The following is a 23,137-nucleotide window of genomic DNA, read 5'->3' on the forward strand; positions in this document are numbered from 1 at the left end:
AAGCTCACTTAACGTTGAAGGTGTCGGCTCGCCCGCGTTTTCTACGCGCGAGGCAGATTCCCTTGGCTCTCCGCCCTCAGGTAAAGGAAGAGCTAGACTGGTTGACAGCCCTAGGAGTCGTTGTTCCCATTTCTTCTATTGAGTGGGCTTCGCCCCTCGTTATTGTAAGGAAGCCCTTGGGAAAATTACGTCTTTGTGGCGATTTCAAGGCCACCATTCATTCCCAATTGGTGGTGGACACCTATCCTTTGCCTCGTGCTGATGAATTGTTCTCCGCTGTGGCGGGAGGCCAATATTTTTCGAAAATCGATCTTTTGGAGGCTTATCATCAGATACCACTTGATGAGGACTCCAAACGGCTGGCAGTCGTCAACACCCCGTTTGGCCTTTACCAATACCAGCGGTTGGCCTTCGGAATATCCAGTGCCCTGGCGATATTCCAGCATTATCTTGAGCACGTCACGTTGACAATCCCTCATTGTATTAATTACCTGGATGACATAATTGTCACAGGCCGCAGCACGAAGGAACACTTGCACAACCTTCGTACCCTCTTTCTCAAATTCAGGTCCGTGGGCTTGCGTTGCAACCTGCATAAGTCAAACTTCTTCCAACCGTCCATTGAGTATGTGGGCTACACCATCTCTTGGCACGGCATCCAGCCACTAGGAAGTTTGGTCCAAGGTATCGTCGACCTTCCTCGGCCCACTTCGCTGAAAGAGTTACAAGCTTTTTTAGGCAAGATAGCCTATTACCACCGGTTCATTCCCAGGGCTTCCACCATAGCCCACCCCCTGTACTGCCTTCTGCGCAAGGGTGTTCCTTTTGATTGGTCGCCTGCATGCGAGCGAGCGTTCACCTTGTTGAAGGGCCTCCTCACGTCAGCACCTTGTTTGGCTACTTTTGACCCCCATAAGCCGTTGGTCCTGGCTACAGATGCTTCGCAGTATGGGGTGGGGGCGGACCTGGCCCATCGCAACGCAGATGGTTCCGAGCAACCACTGGCGTTTGCATCTAAAACTCTTAGTCCCGTGCAGGCCCATTACTCCCAGGTGGAAAAAGAGGCTTTGGCCATTGTCTACGCTGTTACCAAGTTTCACCCTTTCTTGGATGGCACGAAGTTTCAGTTAATCACTGACCATAAGCTGTTAATATCGTTATTTGCCCTGCCTCTCAGATTCTGGATAGGGCGGCCCACAGACTACAGCGCTGGTCCTTGTTCCTCTCTAAGTACCATTATGACATTCATTTTTGCCCTACCGGACAGCATGCCAATGCCGACGCTCTTTCCCGTCTTCCGGTGGGCCCGGATCCTACGTTTGATCGAGAGGAGATTATGTGTTTTCATTTGGATGTGGTGTCCCGCCAAGCGGTTGATGGCTTCCCGATCACTAGTTCTCGAGTCGCCAGGGAAACGGCAGCTGACCCGGTTCTCCGGCAAGTAGTTCGCCTCATTCAGCAGGGGTGGTTATCCCGCACTCCGGGCCGGGCCTCGGACCCTCTTCGTAATTATTTTATTCTACGAGACCACCTCTCGGTCTTGGAAGGAGTTCTCCTTCTGACTACCGATGATACAGCTCCTTGCGTGGTTGTTCCTGCAAGTTTACGAAGGGAGGTCCTCACGTTATTACATGCAGGGCACTGGGGTGTTTCCCGTACTAAAACCTTGGCTCGCAGACATGTGTACTGGCCCGGTATTGACAGAGAAATTGAGCACTTGGTGGCCGCCTGTTCCCAGTGTGCGAGCCAACAGGCATCTCCCAGGGCAGCGTTCTCTTCATGGCCGCCGGCAACCCAAGCATGGGAACGTGTTCACATCGATTTTGCGGGCCCATTTCTCAATGGCTTTTGGCTCATTGTCATTGATGCTTATTCCCGATTCCCATATGTGGTTCGCTGCTCCTCAACCACTTCAGAAGTTGCAATCCAGGCACTAGCAAAAATCTTTTCTGTGGAAGGTCTGCCAATCACCCTGGTCTCGGACAATGGACCGCAGTTTATTTCGCAGACCTTCCAGGATTTTTGTAGGCGCTTCGGTATTCGGCACGTTTGCTCTCCCCCCTTCCATCCACAATCAAATGGGGAAGCCGAGCATATGGTGCACACATTTAAGATGCAGATGAAAAAGTATGTGCACAAATTTCCTGTGGAGGAAGCATTGACGTTTTTCCTGACGGCATACCGGACCACACCAATGGGAGAACGCAGCCCCGCAGAGCTCCTCCATGGGCGTCAACCTAGGACTCTGCTGCACCTCCTCCGGCCTGGTCCTCGCCAGTCTTCGCAAAGCGGAGTACCTGGCTTTCCACTGGGTATGTCGGTCTGGGCCCGTGGGTTTGGTCGCAATCCACGTTGGATACCGGTGGTGGTCCTGTGCCGAAATGGCCGCCGGCTCTATACCTTGCAGGCGGGGGACCGGGTGGTACGTCGTCACCAAAATCAGCTATGTCCATGTTTGGGCACCCACCCTCAGACCCCTCGGGCACCGGCTTCCCCATTGCCGGCACCCGTGTTGGTTTCTCAGGGGACATTACCGCCTCTCCCCGCTGTGACTCCGCCGCACTGCGATGGTTCCCAGCCTTGGCAGCCTCCAGCAGCTCCAGCACCGGCATCGCCATCGTTCGAGATGCCCCAGCGAGAGCCGGTCCCCCTTGCAGGCCCGGTTTCTCAGGAGGCTGGTTCCCCTGTGGTCGTCCCTTCCCCATCGTCCCCGCCACTGGGTCTTGCCCCTCCCGAGGTAGAACAGGATCCGGGGTTCGACAGCTTGTCACCCGTTTTGTCCCGGGCTCCGGTTGTGGGACGACGGGGGCCTCTTCGTGTGGGTCACTTCCAGCCGTATTCGAAGGTTCCGGCTCGAGGGTTGGCAGATCCCCTCGACTCCGGCCTTCCAATGGATGTGGAGGTCATTGCTCCTGCCCGACGTTCCACCTTCCGACGCAGTGGATCACAGTGGCTTCACCCCCCGAAGGAGGAGGAGTGCAGTAGCCACCAGAAAGATCGCGGGAGGCGCACATCGGCACAGCGCGTCACGGACGGTAGTTGCCGCAAGTAGAGTCCTGTCCACCAGAGGGCACACGAGAATTCAGAGGTGACCTCTACCGGCATAACAACAAAAACAACTCCGGCAGCACGGGCCGTGCCCAGTCAGTTAACATTGGGCATGCCTAGGACACAGTCCCGGTCTACGCTAAGTGAAGTGCGATGTAAACATGAACAGTCTAACTACAGTGTTGTTCCAATAATTATGTTTATTCTATGCTTCAGCTTCCGCCTCTCCCCATACTATCAAATCATCAGCAACAACCAGGACATTTGTTTCGTTGTCTATTTTCTTGATAGATTTTATGATGATGTCCATTACTATTATAAACAGGAGTGGTGACACGGTGGCACTTCCTCGTTGGACACCTCTCTTTGTTTCAAACCATACTGATCATCCATTGCCCATCTGGACACAGCTGTAACACTTTTGGTACAGTATCTTGACTTTATCGATTAAGCACATTGGCACCTTTAGGTCTTCCAAATATTCCCATTTCTTGTTTCAATTGAACACTGTCATACGCTTTTTCAATGTTCACAAACACAATCACAAGATTTCTTCCATATTCCCAGTACTTTTCTTTCAGCATTCTTACTGCAAAAATAAGATCCATAGTACTTCGGTCTTTCCTGAATCCACATTGTTCTTCCTCGAGTGAAGGTTTTATTATCTTTCTAATGATCATTTCTATGATCTTTTCTAACAGCTTCAGGGTGTGTGACAGCAGCATGATGCCTCTATAATTTCCACATTTTCATCGATTGCCCTTCTTGAACAGAGGGATGATGACTCCTTTTCTCCAATCTTCTGGGATTTTGTGTTCTTTCCATACAAATGACAACACTCTAATAGCCAATTTGAGCCTAATATTCCAACTGCCTTTATCGTGTGTGAGCTGAGATCATTACAGCTTGTCGACCTTCCATTCCACATTCTCTTTAATGCTGTTTCTACCCCACACCATATTAATGGCATCTGTTGGTTTGGACTTCATTAATTACTCTACAATTGTTGATGACAGTGTTGTCCCCGTCTCCATTTAGCACCATGTTAAAGTACCTTTTTATTTCATCCCTGATCCCTTCCTCTGTTCATATTAAGTTACCGTCATCTGCTTCCAGGGCAGGGACATTTACATATTGATTTTGTTTACTGTTTAGTACTTTGTATAGTAATTGCCTACTTCCCTAACAGTCTTCCTCTATCTCTAGTTTCTTTCCCCAGTATTCCTGAGCTAGATGTTCAATTGCTGATTCATTTTGTCTATCATCTGTTTTCTGTTTTTCATGGTCTAATTTTCTTTTCAGTATGTTCCTATCTCTTACTGATGTCTTTACCCAATCGTTCCACCAAGGTGTTTCCTTCTCATGGCACTTTTTTCCCACAGATGTCTGTGGGTTCTCTAACAAGGGTTTTCTTGAATAAGGGCCACTCTTCTTCTACTCTCCCTTTCTCAGTTTTGGGTAATCTGGCTCATCTGGATGAGTCTGTCTGTATGTCTATATCTTTATGGAGGATGAGGCCAACTCCATTTTTGGATTCATTGCTGTTATCACTCCAATATTGCACATATCCATTTCTCAGTAGTTTCTTCCCATAGCTTTTTCACTTTGTCTCACATAACCCCAATATCCTGAGCTTAGGCCTGTCCATAAGATCTGCTAGTTCTTTACATTTGTTGGTGAGAATGAGGATATTGAGTGTATCAATTTTCAGTTTATATTTGATGAGATTTAATTTTGTTTGAGAAGGGCAAAGTACCATACATTGTAGTCAAGTGAGAGATTTTTATTAGAATTACTTATAATTTTTCTGAGAACATTTTATGCAACAGTAACTGACCTGATCATTGAAAACAGTTCGAACATTTTCAACCAAACTTTGTAACTGCACCCAAATTATTTTCAGACTGTACTCTTTATCAATTAATCTAAATATACAGCCATATTTACATATTTAAATGGAGTAATACATGAGAAAGGCAGAACTGAGCTATGATTGAAAGAATATCTGCATCCACATCCATACATTGCAAAGCTTTGTGAAGCGCATGGGAGAGGTTATTTGTCATTGTAATACTTATGAATGTTTCTTCTCATTCCATTCAAGCATGGCTTTAGGGAAAGAATGATTGCTAGAGTGTCTCTGTTTTTACTATAATTAGACTAAGCTTGCTTTCATGGTCCTTTTTTAAGTCATCCGTCTTTTGAATAATTTGACATTGCCTGCCATGAGTTCCTCTCCTGCCCCAACTTTTTCATCTCAGACCAGGAATTGCAACCTACGTCCTTTATTATTTGTTTGATTTTTTCCAACCTCTCTCCCTCTAGTTTTCACCCTCTGCAGCTCCCTCCAGTACCATGTAAATAATACCCTAATGTCTTATCAGTCATCCTATCATTCTGTCCCTTCTCCTTGTCAGTGTTTTCCATGTATTTCTTTCCTCGCTAGTTCTGTGGAGAACTTCCTCATTCCTTACCTTGTCAGTCCATCTAATTTTCAACAGTCTTCTGTAGCACCATCTCTCAAATGCTCCTGTTCTCTTCTGTTCTGGTTTTCCCACAGTTCATGATTGACTACCATGCAATGCTGTACTCCAAATGTACATTCTGAGAAATTCTTCCTCAAATCAAGCCCTTTGTTCGATACTAGCAAACTTCTCTTGGCAGTACTAGTTTGCTTTTTATGTTATCCTTGCTCCACCCACCATGGATTATTTTGCTGCCTAGATATCAGAATTCCTTAACTTCATCTACTTTGTGACCCCTGACCCTGATGTTAAGTTTTTCGCTGTTCTCATTTCCGATACTCCTAATTACTTTTGTCTTTCTTTGGTTTACTCTCAGTCCACATTCTGTTCTCATTAGACTGTTCATTCCATTCAACAGATATTATAATTCTTCTTCACTTTCATAGAAGTTAGCAATGTGATCATAAAATCTTGTCATTGTTATCCTTCCACCTCATATTTTAATCTCACTCTTGAACATTTCTTTTATTTTTATCTTCTTCAATGTTTAGATTGAAGGTGATCCACATTGGAGTGATATGTAGGGGTCTACGGTATATTCCTAGATTGCCCATTTAATACCAGTTCGTGAAACTTTGTGAATAGACTTTCACAGTACTGTTGGCATGTGTCTTCAACTTCTGCCAGTTCAGGTTTTCCAGCATCTCAGTGACACTGTCCACTTGGTCACACAAATCTATGACCAGTTATGCTGCCCTTCTTTGTATGCATTCCATATCCACTGTTATTCCTATATGGAGTGTGATCCAGGATGGGCGGCTTGAGTATTTTGTAAGCAATCTCCTCCATGGACTGCATACATTTTCCCAGTATTCTGCATATGAATCAATGTCTGCCATTTGCTTTACCTATTACTGAGCCTGTGTGATCATTCCACTCTGTATCTCCAAAAACTGTTACACCTCAATGTTTGCAGGAGATGACTGATGCCAATTGTGACTCACTGGTATTGTTTTAGTGTACTACATTTTTGCATTTTGTGCAGTGCACAGTTTTATTTTTCTGAGCATTTAAAGCAAATTTCCATTTCTTATACCACTTGCGAATGTCATAAAGGTTTCAATGCATATTTATGAAACTTTTTTTTACCCCCAGACAGTACTGCATAATCTGCAGGCTACTATTAATATTGTCTGCTGGATCATTAATGGGCCCCAACACACTTCCCTGGGGCAAGGTTGAAGTTATTTCTACCTCCGTTGATGACCCTTTCAACCAAGATAACATGTAACATCCTCCCTGTCAAGAAATCCTCAATCCAGTCACAAACTTCATTTGATAACCCATATGATCATATTTTAGTTTGTAAGTGTTGATGTGGTACTGAATCAAATGCTTTCCAGAAGTCAAGAAATACTGCATCCACCTGATTGCTTCACTCTGTCACACTCAATATATAATGTGAGAAAAATTAGTTCAGTTTCACGTGATTGATGTTTTTGGAATGTATGCTGCATGATGTTCTGTTCCTTACAATGTGTTGTGAGATTATGAAACAGATGGATGTTAATGATACTGAATGATAAACTTTATGGATCACTTTCTGATACCTCTCTTGTAAAAGGCTGTGACCAGTGGGTAAATATTTTTGTTTGATGAATCTATGGTAGAATATGGTTGAGAGAGGGGCTAATTCAGTTGCAGATTCCATGTAGAACAGATGGGAATTTTATCAGGCCATGGGAACTTGTTCAATCTAAGTGATTTCGGCTGTTTCTCAATGACACTGACACTAATTTCTACACCAATGACGTTTATGGTGGGGCAGAACTACTGAATAAACTGTAAGTGATGAAATTTAACCTGAAACATTTTCTTATGTTCAAATTTCCAAGTTATTTGGAATACAGTAGAGCGTCGATTATCCAAACGTCGGTCAAACAAACGACCGCTTAACCAAACTGTGTACTCGCTCATACCTGTTACTCTCCCACCCTACCGTCCATCATCCCCCTCATTCCCAAACCAAGTTTCCCACAGTAGTCACCGAACAGGGCCACCGCTGGCGGAACATTGCTTCTAATCGGGCCTTCACAAGGTGCTGCTGACCGGCCAAGCTGCCAGTCGCTGTGTTTCAACAATCAGCACACTTTTGTCGGCTTGGCACTCGCAGTAGAAGTAGCGGCAGTATCAAAGCTGTTCACAGCAACAGCTGCACCAGCTTAGAGTTGAGGCATGCTGCTCCGCACAGTTTGAAGGATTGCGCGCCCCCAAGAAGAGCTTCTCATGGTGCAAACAGTCACCTTCTGTTGTCTGTTACGACCACTTGTGTGCTGCTGCGTGAAGAAGTGAACTTGATGATACAAAATGCTTAGACGTAAACGTGTTGTCCTTTCTATGAGGGACAAGTACGAGATTATTAAAAGGTTAGAAGAAGGTGAATCTGCAACCACTTTATCCAGTGAGTACAAGGTGGGAAAGTCGACAATTACAGATATAAAAAACCAAAAGAGGAGCATAGCAAATTTTATAGCTATGCTTGATTCTACTGATGGATCAACAAGCCATAAAACTATGAAGCTCGCCACTAACACAGATCTAGATGATGCTGTTTACAAGTGGTTTACACAAAACAGATTGGAAGGAGAACCTATCTCAGGTCCCATTCTGTGTGAGAAGGCAATGCAGTTCAACGAAAAACTTGGAGGGCCTTCGAACTTAAAAGTGAGCACGGGCTGGTTAAAATACTTCAAGCCAAGACTCGGCATTCGTGAGCTTACAATACAGGGAGAAAAACTGTCGGCTGATTCTTTCAAAACTAAGGGACGTATTAAGGGAAGAAGATTATGCTCTCAAAAACGTTTACAATGCTGACAAAACTGGACTTAACTGGAAAGCTTTACTGAGAAAAACTCTTGTTTCACATCATGAATTAGCAGCACCTGGTCCTAAAACAAGCAAGGACTGTATTACAGCTTTGGCTTGTGCTAATGCTACTGGAAGTCACTGACTGCCATGTTCGTCATTGGTAAAAGCAAAAAGCCGCGTTGTTTCAAGCACGTTAATATATCAGCCTTGCCTGTTGTGTACACCTCACAAAAGAGTGCCTGGATGGTTAGTACGATTTTTATGAAGTGGTTTCTGGACGTTTTTGTACCCTCTGTAAAAGCTCATCAGCTAAAGAATGGGAAGAGGGAGAAAACACTACTTCTCCTTGACAATGCACCAACTCATCCGTCATGTGATATTTTAAACAAAAAAGATGAGTTCATAAAGGTAATATTTCTTCCACCTAATGTAACCACCTTATTACAGCCCATGGATCAAGTCATTATTGAGACTTTCAAATGATATTACAGGAAAGAATTGTTGCGTAAGTTATTGTTAGAAAGAGAAGAGGATGGAGAAGAAAGTCTCTTAAGAAATCATAAGAATATTGACTTGAAAGACGCATCCTACATGATCAGCGCAGCATGGAATAGTGTAAAGGAAGAGAGTTTGAAGAAAGCCTGAAATAAAATTTTGGACACAGAAGAAAATTCACAAGGTATGATTGAAAATGAAGAGCAGAATGATATGTCCGAAATTCTCGGTATGCTAAAAGAAATAGATTGCCACGAATGTGATGAAGAAGATGTTCATGAATGAATGAATATCGACGATGCAGATCCAGGACACCAAATCATGCAGGACAGCGAGATTGTAAATGTCGTCACTGATAAAGATGACGCCGCCAGCATCTCATCAATCAGTACTCCAGAAAGTGAAGATGAAAGTATACCAACAGCTTCTGAGGCATTCACTTGTTTAGATACTGCCTTGCAATGATTTGAAGCCCAAGATGAAAGTGACCAGTTTCAGATATCTGTAATGAAAAAAGTATGTGACTTAGCTGCTCATAAGCATGTAGACTTGCTTAGACAGACCAAAACAAAGGATTTTTTTAAATGTTAATTTTGTATACTGTGTGTATTGTTCATGCAAAATGCATATGTAATATTTATATATTTGTGTTTAATAAACTGTGCCACATACTATATGTTTCTACTGAAGTTGCCTTTGTATGTTACTTTGTAATACTAAAAGAGATGCCTGTTTTTATGAATAAATTTACTGTACAATACTTCTTTTTGGCAAATGAACATGTACAGTTTGATTATCCAAACAAACCAGTTTTCCGAACACCCATGTCCCCCAATTACTTCGGATAATCGACGCTCTACTGTAATATTTATTTTGGAATTTTAATCATGGTCATATTTCTTTAGGACACATTGTAAGGTGCAAATAAGACTCACATATCTGAAAAATTTAACACTATTTTTTTTATTTAAAATGGATTTGCAACCATTTAAGTTTACTCCATTCTTTCTTGTATATTTCATTTTATTTAATCTTTTTCTTTCTTTCTAATACAAACTTTTTCTGATTTAACTCTTGTGAAGCTTGACATGTATTTTTTTTCTATCTTACACTGTCCTAGGTATTGTGTATGGTCCTCCTATTTGTCCCCACTCTTTTTATTTATTTATTTGGTCCAGTAAATAATTCTAGGTTATTGTTTGCCCATTTAATAAGGATAATTTATGTTACAGTAGTTAATAAGTGAGGCTGCAAGTCAAACAAAATCAAAGTAAATAATGATGTAAGAATATTATAATATCTGCTTTTTATTAACGCTATAATGTCTTTAATTATAGTGTATTTCGTTCTGCCCCTCTTTTCTTCTTCCAAAATTTTTCTCTCTAGATCATTTTTCTTCATACAATACTTTTAGTTACTTTGCAAACAAACTTTTGTTTATTCCCAGCTATATCCCTGTCTCTGTTGATCTCTTGCCATTACTTGCAGGGTTTTATTATAAATGTTTACAATTCTGGATGCATGTTTTCCTCACAGAAAGAAGAAGGAGGTGCTTAAGAAGAGTGACTACACAAAGCACAAGGAATTACTATCTGGAGATTGCAACAGTGTATTTTTTCAGGCATTATGGTTCACACTTCTCCTCAACATGGCACTTTCAACAGAAGTCCTCATCAACTCTGTGGGATGTCTGCAAACTTTATTAATTATTGACAAGGTAACATTGCTATCCAAGAAGTGGGAAAATTACACCTCACTTTTTCATCTCAATTAGGCATTGGCTTTGTAAAATTCATCATCATATTGCCAGGTTTTGGCTCCATAATGGCCATGTCTTATCTTTAATCATCCAATGTCTGATATCCATTACCTAACTTGCAACATACAGATCAATATTCACCAGAGGATAAAAAGCTCATGTATTTCTCAGTAGGAACACTGCACGCTGTCATGCCACCTTCCTATTTAGCAATGTCTCTCATGTAAACTGCATGTTAGTTCCTGAAAATACATACCCGGTAACAAATTTCTCATTATTATTATGAATTTAATTATTTCTTTTGATGATGTTTGATGACATTTCTCTTGAAGATGTTGGGTTATAAATTTTGTGGATATTGGAATATAGATGGCTTCCCCTTATGATATATTTATAGGTACAGTGTTTCAGGATTGCCAACTCTTGTTTTATTGGCACATATGTTCCTGCCAGGATGGAAGAGTTGTTAGGGAAACAGAATTCCAGTTTGTTTTCCGATTACAGCTTTGCTGTCAGTCATACATCACCACTTTATGAAATAATGAATAGTTTTGCAAAGAATAATAAAGTAACTTTTCTTATATTACCACATCATTTAAGGATACCATAAATGATTCAGGCAGTCATTAGCTAGACACCTCTGAAGACAGAATAACTGTGTTGTGAAGTTACCAATAACATAGTAAGTGCTTAAAGAGGTTCTTGCTAGACTGTGACAGGCAAGTCCTACACATTGCTCATTCCACTTGCCCATTTCCAGTGTAGATATTCTTGTTAAGAGGTGAGTTACACATCAGAACTACGGTGGAATGACAGTAAATAGAAATGTTGAAAATATTGTCATATTAATGATTTACTTTTCCTGCAAATTGGCAATGACATTAAACAGAAAAGTAATTATCTGAATTATTTACGAGTCAACTTGATGTATTTATTCATTTTAAGTTCTTGATGATGAACTCACACACAAAAATATGAAGATCTGTTACACATATATCACGATTACATTTATTATTTATATCTTTTATGGCCTGGGTAAAAGTTGTTTAAAACAATGAAAATTTCTTAACATGTATTTTGTACTTACCATTTTAAAACTAGAGTGTGTAAGCTTTATCTTTACACTGTATGAACAACTAAAGATAATTTCCAATAATAAATTATGTAAAGAACACATTTAATTTTTACCTGGTAGGAACAAATTCTGAGAAAAACAGCCTAATATTTTCAGCTGCCAAACTGTAGACGGAATATACCTTATCCCTGAGTGCCCTGTGTAATAAAAAAATTGCAGCCCTTGCGATTTTGTTTGGTGAAGCAGTTGGTTGCTCAGGATGTTTCTCTCCAGATGCATATGCCCGAAGCACATCTTTCAACTGCTGCAAACCCTCCTCCTTGTCTGAATACTGCTTTGAGTAGAACTTCTCAACCTAAAAGAGTGATACAGCTGATTAATTTTTACTTACAACTGCCTCATCTCCTTCAACAATAGGAAAGAAAACAACATTTTCAAATATACTACTGTGAAACATCACGTTGTGAATAAAATAAATGCAGTCATACAATCATAAGGGATAAGATGGTCAACTGTTCACTGTGTGTATTGTCATTCATAAGTTGTAAGATGGCTAACATTTCACAACAATCCATTTTCTGTCCTGCAGAACAGTTTATGGAATCTTCCTACAAAGGAATTTTGTTAGTATGGTACAAACACTACAGTGTGAGGAAGTTTCCAGGAAATTTCTACATAAGTGCATAATGCTTGCAATATTTTTTATCCTGCACTGTTTAGTTGTTCCACATTTCCCTACCTGTCGTTTGCGCACACATAATTCGGTTCTGCTTTTCAGGAGGAGGGGCCTGTTTAGTGTAATGTCACCCCCTTCCCTGTTTTATATCATATTATTTGCACTTGATACAGTCTGCTGCACATAAGTGGGAAATTATTCACCTATGGATAACAGGAGGCAGGCAGTTACTTGTTTAATTATATTAATGCCACAAATGGAATTACATAGAACCTGTAGTAAATGCCAAAGTATAATAGATAGTGCCTGGGATGAACTGGCTTTATACACAAAAGGAACCATGAAGTACTTGTTGGTGATCTGTGGAAATCCTTCCTTAAAACACAAATGATGCATAATGCGTGTATGCCAAGAAGAGCACTATTTCTCAGTGACGATATCTTACTGTGAAAGGCTTACGATTGGCAGAAGGGACTAGTCACAGCCAGCTTTCTACACTAGGGAAAAACGTTCTTTCACTTAAACTTGCACCTCTGTAAAGCACCTGAAGACTCCTTGAGGGGTTAGCTTGTTTGCAAAACACTGAAAGCCATTATCTTCTCAAACAGAACCTTGAAAATGCTTGATGGATCTGAGTAAGCGAAAATCCTGCTGGTTTTCAGAAGAAAGTTGGCATCCTGTGACAAGGAATCAAGAGGAAGAGAACTGCCCAGGAGGAATTGTCTATTGCCTGGAACTGATGTGTCATCAGCCATTGATAAGCTGCAATGACAAAATTTCAGTGCTCTGGGAGTTTAAGAGGGGAAGACCTGGATCAGAATCAGAGAGCTGGAAAGTGAAAGGATTGTTTTTGGTAGCGTGATGTGATTTGATGACCAACATTTCATGAACTTTTCTGGTGGAAACATCCAGTGAGGAGCAAGACTTCATAATGAGTCTTTCAGGAGACTTCACGTTAGGACTTCATCCCAAGACTTGGTAGTAAGGACTTGGTCTGCACTTGCCCTTGATGCTGATCTGATACCATGGTGACTTCAATTTACTCCATGTTGTTTTAAATCCCATTCCAATCTGCTGGATTTAATCCCAGTCCAATGCTTATTCTTATAACAATTAAACTTTGTTTTCTTATCTAAAGCCAGTCTTCTGACTCTCATCTGACGCTGCTTTTCCAGCATGATCCCAATACTGATACGAATAATGACTCTGTTACCAATGAGTCATTCTCATGACCATTGTTAACTGGTTCAAATACTCCCTTGGCCAGAAAAGTTCCAGGACAGTTTATTTTTTATTTCTGAGTTTGTAATACTAAACAGGAACAAATGTTGCTTTTATGTTACCAAGTATGTGTGTGTGTGTGTGTGTGTGTGTGTGTGTGTGTGTGTGTGGTGGCAGGGTTGTGCTTAGAAACACACTGTTTGGGTTCTTGGTGCATTAGTTATGGTGGCACAATAGATGCTGATTGTGATCAAAAGGTGAACATTAAGTTCTGTGTTAAGCTCGCGAAAAGCCCTAGTGAAACACAGACAACATTAAGCAAGTATATGCAGATGAGGCACTTTCAAGAAGTCATGTTTTTGAGTGGCACAAAAGGTTTTGTGACAGCTGCAAGATGATCTCACAGCTGGTTGCCTATCAACAGCACATACCAATGCAAATATGGGGCAAGTTAAGTTATTGCAAGAAGACCATAATGTATCTGTCCATGCGATATCAGAGGAACTTAATTTGAATCACATTTTATGCAAAGATTTAGGGAAATGGAAACTTAACACAACATTTGTTTCTTACACACTAACAAATAAACAGAAAGGGGAAAGACAAAGGATATCTGCTGAACTACTGCATAGAGCCAGGCATGATCCCACATTCTGGTCGAAGATTTTTGCTGGGGATGAAAGTTGTGACCCTCACACAAAGCTTCAAGGTCAGGCTCCAGCTCTTGGCTGCGATACAAGTGCATCTACAGAACAACAAGTTAAGAGTTTATCCTTTTCTGTGTTTTCCTCACAGTATATTTATTAAATTTCACACGTGTTTCTCTATTTAAGAGGGTTAATCTTGGGTTTTTGTAAATGTAAATTCATTCAGTCTGTAGCACAGTAGATGCTTATTTGTTTTGTTTTGAAAGCAACTGTCCATTTATTTAGTAAGCCAGTCAGTCAGGCTCCAGCTCTCGGCTGTGATACGAGTACATCTACAGAGTGTTAACAGAATATTCTGTCAGTTCTTATATCTATATTTTTATTTATTTACTGTGCAATTTTTTACTTTTTCATTGCATTACCACCACACTGTCAAATATGTTACTTACTGTATGTTTCTGCTTCAGTCTAGACATGTTACTTCTCTTCCAATGTTATCTGCAAACATTGTAACTTCTTTGGTGACAATACTCAGTGAATGCCTGAAGATGGCCTTGTAATCCAAACACTGGTTAACACAATAAAAGTAATACTGTGGAACAAAATCAAACTGGTGCTTTTCATTTATTAAGTGTTTATCCTTTTCTGTGTTTTTCACATAGCATATTTATTAAATTTTGTGCATGCTTCTCTGTTTAAGGGGGTTAATATCACATTTCTGTAAGTGAAAATTCATTCAGTTTTTAGTGCAACTGCTCATTAACACATCTGCATCCATTGGTGACACAACAAGGTAGCATGTCACTTATCTAGGATTGTCTGCTTTTATAGTTCATTTCTTCTGTTAGTCTTGATAGGTCAGATAGGATGTGTGCATGCTGTGTGCAGATGCAAGAGGAGCTGGCTGCCGTTCATGAACTGTGTTGCTGCTGTTGACTATGGTCAATCACCTTCAGGCCACTGGGGTGTAATGGTGGTGGACAACATGGCATGTAACATAGGACACCTCTCACTTGTTTTGCCTGCAGGCTCTGCTTCCAAGGCACCTCTCAGAGCACACGACATAGTGGATCAGCCCTCACAGCAGGGTGAGTGGCGGGTGGTAACATGTTCGTGTCAAGGATGCGTAGTGCCAATGTGGAGACTGGCCGCCTGGCCTCACCCGTTCACCCTGTAAGTGAATAGATGGCTGGTCCTTCAGCAGGATCTGAGCAGTCACATGCAGGGGAGGGGTTTATGGGTTACTGGAAACTCCAATGTTAGGCATGTTATGGAGCCCCTTGAACAGATAGTGTTCAGGGCTAGAAAGAAAGTCAATGCGTACTCGGTATGTCTGCTGAGGGGCCTCATCTGAGATGTGGAGGTAGTCTTGCCTGTGGTTATCGAGCGTGCAGGGTGCAGTCGTCTGCATGTTGTGGCTCATGTCAGCACCAGCGATGCCTGTTGCATGGGTTCTGAGACAATTCTCAGTTTGTGTAGGTGGCTGGTGGAGGTGGTGAGGGCTGCTGACCTCACGTGTGGGATGAAAGTACAGACTGCAATATGCAACATCATACCCAGAGTTGATCGGGGTCCTTTGGTTTGGAGCCAAGTGGAGGATCTCAACCAAAGGCTTTGTCAACTCTGTGATGGTCCTGGCTGCAGATTTCTAGACCTACGTTACCTTGTGGGGATTTGTAGGCATCTCCTTGATAGGTCAGGGGTGCACTACACAATGGAAGCAGCTACTTGGGTAGCAGAGTACTTGTGGAGTGTACATGAGGGATTTTTGGGCTAGGCGGTAGTTTGAAGTGCTCTAAAGAACACTCGCTAGTTGATTCACAGCTAGGGAAGTCAAATGGGGTTCAGAATAAAGACGCTTCAACTGTCACAATTTTATAAGTAAACTGTCAAAGCATTCGCAATAAAGTTCCTGAATTTACTACCCTCCAGGAAAGTTCTCACACTCAGATTATTCTTGGGAATGAAAGCTCACTGAAACCCAAAGTGGAAAGCTCTGAGATATTTAGTGAGTCATGGAACGTACATTGGAAAGACAGATTAGAGGTCACAGGAGGGGGAGTGTTCATTGCAGTTGACAAAAACATTGTCTCTATTGAGGTCGAAGTTACATGTGACAGTGAAGTCATCTGATCATGTACAACAAATTCTGTTGTGACAGTTCTAGAGTCATTCAAAGAAAGTCTACAGTCAAAGGTGTGTAAATACTTAAATCATGCAATATTAGTTGGAGGTGACTCTAACCTGCCAAGTATAGACTCGGATGTCTCTGGATTCATTGCAAGGGATACAGACAAAAGTCTTGTGAAATACTTTTGGACACATTTTCTGAAAAGTGCCTTGAGCACCTAGCTTGGCAGCCCAGATGCAATGGAAATATCTTAGACCTCATAGCTACAAATAGGCCGGACCTTATCAACAATGTCAGTATAGAAACGGGGATTAACGATAATTATATCATTATAGCAACTACAATTATGAAAGTTAATGAATCACTCAAGAAGGCTAGGAGAGTGTTTCTGCTAGACAGAGCAGACAAGCAGTTATTAACATCTCACTTAGAGAGTGAATTGACATAACTTAGTTACAGTAAGATGGATGTAGAGGAATGTAACAATATTGTGAAAAGGAAAGTTGCTATTCACCAAATAGCAGAATGCTAAGCCACAGATAGGCACGACAAAAAGACTGTCACAAATACAGCTTTCAGCCAGTAAGGCCTTCATCAGAATTAGACGGCAAACACACACATATACACTTATGCAAATGCAACTTACACACACATGATTGCAGTCTAAGGCAACTGAGCCCACACTATGAGCAGCAACACCAGTGCATGATGAGAGTGGTGACTGGTGGGGGTAAGGAGGAGGCTGGGGTGGGGAGGGGGAGGGATAGTAGGGTAGGCATGGTGGCCAGTGACATGCTGTTGGGGAATGCGGAGGGACGAAATTGAAAGAGGGTAGGGCAGCTATGTGCAGTCGGGAGGTTAGATGGATGGAGCGGAGAGGTGGGGAGAGGGGGGGGGGGGATAGCGGAAAAGGAGAGACGTAAAAAGTCTGGATGTGATGTACGAATGAGGTCAGTTTAGAGCTGGAATAGGGATAGAGAAGGAGCTGGTGGGAGAGGACAATGACCAATGAAGGTTGAGGCCAGGAGGATTACAGGACCATAGGATATATTGCAGAGAAAGTTCATACCTGTGCCAATTCAGAAAAGCTGGTGTTGGCGGGAAGGACCCATATGCCACAGGCTGTGAAGCAGTCATTGAAACAGAGGATGTCATGTTTGGCAGCATGCTCAGCAACAGGATGGCCCACTTGTTTCCTGGCCACAGTTTGACACTGGCCATTCCTGGAGACAGACAGCTTGTTGGTTGTCATTCCCACATAGAAATGCAGCACAGTGGTTACAGCTTATCTTGCAGATCACATGACTGGTTTCACAGGTAGCCCTGCTTTTGATGGAATAGGTGATGTTAGTGACCAGACTGGAGTAGGTGGTAGTGAGGATGTATAAGACAGGTTTTGCATCTAGGTCTATTAGAGGGGTATGAGCCATGAGATAAGGGGTTGGGAACAGGGATTGTGTAGGGATGGATGAATATGTTGTGTAGGTCCGGTGGATGGCGGAATACTACTGTGTGAGGAGTGGGAAGGATAGTGGGCACGACATTTCTCATTTTAGGGCACAATGAGAGGTAGTCAAAAACCTGGCATAAAATGTATTTCAGTTGCTCCGATCCTGGGTAGTACTGAGTTACAAGGGGTATGCTGCCCTGTGGCTGGAGAGTGGGACTATGTGAGGTGGGAGGAGATTGCAAAGATAAGGCATAAGAGATTTGTTTTTGTACAAGGTTGGGAGGATAATTATGGTTTGTGAAGGCTTCAGTGAGACCCTCGATATATTTCAATAGGGACCGCTTATCACTGCAGATGCAATGACCACTGATGGCTAGGCTGTATGGAAGGGACTTCTTGGTATCGAATGGGTGGCAGCTGTCAAAGTGGAGGTGTTGTTGGTGGTTTTGTCATATTTTTTCAGACGTAATTCTATGTTATTCATGTAATTTTTCACATTTCTTCCACCACCATGGATCCTTGCTCCTTCCATGTGCATCAATACAGAAACGTTTCTTTATCCCTAGCCAGAACCCAGTCCCACATACTGTTCCTGCATTGTTGCTTGGCTTATGGAATCCTCCCAAATGGCCTTACCATCAAATTACCCATCTCCGGCTGCCATTCCTCCTTAAAAAATGACCACCACGTGTTCAGATTCTGCCAATCCTTAGCCCTCACCAACATGGTCCTGCAAAACCATATCAACCAAGCCCAAACATCCTTGCAGTACCTTCTCTCAATCCACAAAATTCTCCTGCTATGCAATCCCAAATTCCTGGAACCCTTAACACACATCGAAACTCTTGCCCTCCAGGAACTAAAGCAATAGGCACAACATCACGTCAAAAAGCTCTCCAACCTGCTCACTCCCTACTCCCACCTTGGAGTACAATTGTCCACTCCCTCTACAACAATTTCCAAACCTCCTCCACATCCCCTCGTGAACTGCAAGGATTATCTGGCAGAAGGACTTCATCAGCTGTCAGATACACCCACCTGCAAGCTTTACCACAGTGACCCCATTCCAGAAATCCAGCAGGATCTCCAGTCACTCCTCAGATCCTTAAGCCCTACCCAGAACCTCTCCCCAGAGTCCATCTCTCTACTCACCCCTACTACTCCCTATTCTCCCACCTTCTACATGCTTCCTAAAATTCATAAATCCAATCACCCAGGGCACTCCTTTGTGGACAGTCACTATGCCCCCACTGAGAGAATCTCTGCTCTTGTAGACAAACATCTCCATCATATTACCCGGAACCTATCCTCCTATATACAAGACACCAACCATTTCCTCCACTGACTCTCCACAGTTCCTGTCCCTTTACCTGCTCATCACTATTGATGCCACCTCCACTTACACTAATATCCCTAATGCCCATGGCCTTACCACTATTGAACACTACCTTTCCCAATGCCCAGCAGATTCCAAACCAACTACCTCCTTCCTAGTTGCCATGACCTACTACACACATCAAAAAAAGTTTTGCATCACCTCGGTTCCAGAACCTGTACAGAAAATTGGAAGAGAGTTCAACATAAACATCATTTACACCCTTATTATTGCTCATGAAAATCACGCATTGCATATTGTACCACCATACAGTGAGACCTTCAAAGGTGGTGGTCCAGATTGCTGTACACACCAGGACTTCTAATACCTAGTAGCACGACATCTTACACTGATGCATGCCTGTATTTGTCATGGCATACTATCCACAAGTTCTTCAAGGCACTGTTGGTCCAGATTGTCCCACTCCTCAACGGCGCTTCAGCACAGATCCCTCAGAGTGGTTGGTGGGTCATGTCATCCATAAACAGCCCTTTTCAATCTATCCCAGGCACATTCAATAGGTTTCATGTCTGGAGAACATGATGGCCACTCTAGTTGAGCGATATCATTATCCTGAAGGAAGTCATTCACAAGATATGTGTGATGGGCACGTGAATTGTCGTTCATAAAAATGAATGCCTCACCAATATGCTGCTGATATGGTTGCACTATTGGTTGGAGGATGGCATTCACGTATTGTACAGCCTTTACGGCACCTTCCATGACCACCAGTGGCATACGTCGGCCCCACATAATGCCACCCCAAAACAGCAGGGAACCTCCACCTTGCTGCACTCGCAGTGTGTCTAAGGCATTCAACCTGACCGGGTTGCCTCCAAACATGTCTTCGGTGATTGTCTGGTTGAAGGCATAAGTGACACTCATTGATGAAAAGAACGTGATGCCAATCCTGAGTGGTCCATTTAGTGACAGTCTTTTTGTTGTGCCTATCTGTGACTCACCATCTCCGCTATATGGTGAGTAGCAACTTCCTTTTTACGATACTGTTACATTCCATCCTGGCTGTAGAGGAATTATGGGCAAAGTTTTAGTAGATTGTAAATTGTGGTCTGGAGAGTTACATGTCTACTAAGTGGATGAGATATGGAAAAGGCCTGCCATGGTTTAATAACAAAATTCGGTGGATGCTGAGGAAGCAGAGTCTGCTGCACTCTAGATTCAAAAGGGGGCACACAAATGACGACAAGCATAGGTTAACGGAGATTCATGCATTTGTGAAAATATCTATGCACAACGCATACAACAACTAGCACTGTCGGACCTTTGCAAAAAATCTGGCAGAGAACCCGAGAAAATTCTGGTTGTATGTAATATTTGTAAGTGGGTCTAAGGCTTCCATTCAGTCCCTTATTGACCAGTCTGGTGTGGCAGTTGAAGATAGTGAAACAAAAGCCGAAGTTTTAAATTTCATGTTCCAGAAATCATTCACACAGGAGAACCGTACAAACGTATGTCATTTGATCATTGGATGAACTCCCATATGGGCGACATAGAAATAAGCATACCTGACTTCCAGAAACAATTGAAAGATTTGAAATCAAATAAATCAACAGATTTGTTTGGAATTCCAGTTCGATTTTACAAAGAGTGCTCTACAACATTGGCCCCTTACCTAGCTTGCATTTGTCGTCAATCTCTTGCCTAACACTAAGTCCCAAACAATTGGAAAGAAGTACAGATGACTTCAATATATAAGAAAGGTAAAAGAATGGACCCGCAAAATTGCAGATTAATCTCCCTAACTGCTATTTGCTGCAGAATCCTTGATCATATTCTCAGTTTGAGCATAATAAACTTTCTTAAGACTGAGAAGCTTATGTCATGGTTTTAGAAAGCATCAGTCATGCAAAACTTAGCTTACCCTCTTCTCACTTGGTATACTGAGAACCATGGATGAATGGCAAAAGGCAGATTCCATATTTCTAGATTTCTGGAAAGCATTTGACGCAGTGCCCCATTGCAGGCTGTTAACAAAGATATGAGTATACAGAATAACTTTGCAGATATGTGAGTGGCTTGACGACTTCTTAAATAATAGAACCCAATGAGTTGTCCTCAACAGTGAGTGGTCATCAGAGACAAGTGTATTGTCAGGAGTGCCCCAGGGAAGTGTGATAAGACGACTGTTGTTCTCTATATACATAAATAATTTGGCAGGTAGGGTGGGTAGCAATCTGCAGCTGTTTGCTGATGATGGTGTGGTGTGCAGTAAGGTGTCAAAGTTGAGTGACTGTAGGAAGATACAGGATGACTCAGACTAAATTTCCACTTGGTGCGATGAATGTGGAAAAATGTAAGTTAATGCAGATGAGTAGGAAGAACAAACCTGTAATGTTCAGATTCAGTTTTACTAGTGTCCTGCTTGACACAGTCAAGTCATTTAAATATCTGGGCATAATGTTGCAAAGTAGTATGAGGTGGAATGAGCACATGAAAACTGTTGTAGGAAAGGCAAATGGTCGACTTCGGTTTATTGGAAGAATTTTAGGAAAGAGTTGTTCACCTGTAAAGGAGACTGCATATAGGGTGCTGGTGTGACCTAGTCTTGAGTAATGCTTGAATGTTTGGGATCCTTACCAATTTGGATTGAAGGAAGACGTCAAAGCAATTCAGAGGTGGGCTGCTAGATTTGCTACCATTAGGATTGCACGACATGTAAGTGTTACTGAGATGCTTTGAGAAATCAAATGGGAATCTGTGGAGGGAAGGCAACATTCTTTTGAAGAAACTCTATTGAGAAAATTTAGAGAACCAGCATTTGATACTGACTGCCAAATGATTCTACTGCCACCAACATACATCTCATGTAAGAACCAAGAAGATAAGATACAAGAAATTAGGGCTCATACAGGGGTGTACAGATAGTCTTTTTCCCTCGTTGTATTTACGAGTGAAATAGGAGGGGAAATGACAAGTAGTGGTACAGGGTACCCTCCGCCATGCACCATATGGTCACTTGTGGAGTATCTATTTAGATATAGATGTACAAGTGCTGAATGGTAGAGTCCTGGATCACCAGCCTTAAAAAAAGTCAAACAACAATCTTTGAGAACAAAGACATTGTTGATCACTTTCTTTGATAGTAAAGGATTGTTCGCCATCCGTATGTTCCTCCAGGTCAAACAGTGATCCAAACTCTTTCCATCAGAGTCATGAAACGTTTGGGACAAGCGGTTCAACATCACCATCCTGATTTGAGGCATCCTCAAGAATGGTTCTTACTGCACACAACACAAGACTCCATACTGCTTTATCTGTTACTGAGTATGTGGCCAGATGTTCTGTTATTGCCATCCCCCATCCACTATGTTCACCCAACCTCTTGCCTTGCAATTTTTTCTTTTTTTCACGAGATCATCCAGATATTGCAGACATTCAATGGGCTGTGAGAAATGAGCTTACAAGCATTGCAGTTGAAAATTTTCCTGCTTGCTTCCAAGACCTCCAAAACCTTGGCAACTGTGTATAGGTAGCTAAGGGGACTACTTCCATAGGAGCTAGGATCATTACTTGGTAAGTGCAAATTCTGTTTTTAAAAAAACCTGGCCTGGAACTCTTCTGACCAGAGAGCCGACCGCTTCTAATGCTACTACGTAAATTGTGAATGTGTAAGCCATGCAGGCCTCACCCATGGAACACGGCACTAATCCTCTTGGCCTGCACAAAGGGAACAGGCCATTTAACCATGACAGCTTTCAGTCACCTGCCATGCACTGCCCGCTGCCAGGGTTGATGGACAAAATGGCAACCCATGACACACAGCACTGCAGATTGATGGCATCTGACAGCCAACTCTGCATGGAAAATGGCCAAATGAAGATCTAACTGACACGCCAGCTTCACAGGGACCCTATTTCTTCCATATCTGCCCAGTCCAAGCGCCCTGAGACCCTGTATTTAATGGTG

The 23,137-nt window shown here is 42.3% G+C and overlaps 1 protein-coding gene across 1 annotated transcript in view; it reads right to left on the minus strand.

The window, feature by feature from the left end:
- The window catches only part of LOC126416672 (centrosomal protein of 104 kDa), a 412,118-nt gene that overhangs the window by 64,479 nt on the left and 324,502 nt on the right, over nt 1–23,137 (minus strand). Inside the window, exon 9 of the mRNA XM_050084474.1 lies at nt 11,824–12,065. Within this exon, the coding sequence (XP_049940431.1) occupies nt 11,824–12,065 (242 nt within the window). The remainder of the gene's footprint in view (nt 1–11,823; nt 12,066–23,137) is intronic.

Source organism: Schistocerca serialis, chromosome 8 (genome assembly GCF_023864345.2).
Source record: "Schistocerca serialis cubense isolate TAMUIC-IGC-003099 chromosome 8, iqSchSeri2.2, whole genome shotgun sequence".
In the NCBI taxonomy this organism is placed as follows: Eukaryota; Metazoa; Arthropoda; class Insecta; order Orthoptera; family Acrididae; genus Schistocerca; species Schistocerca serialis.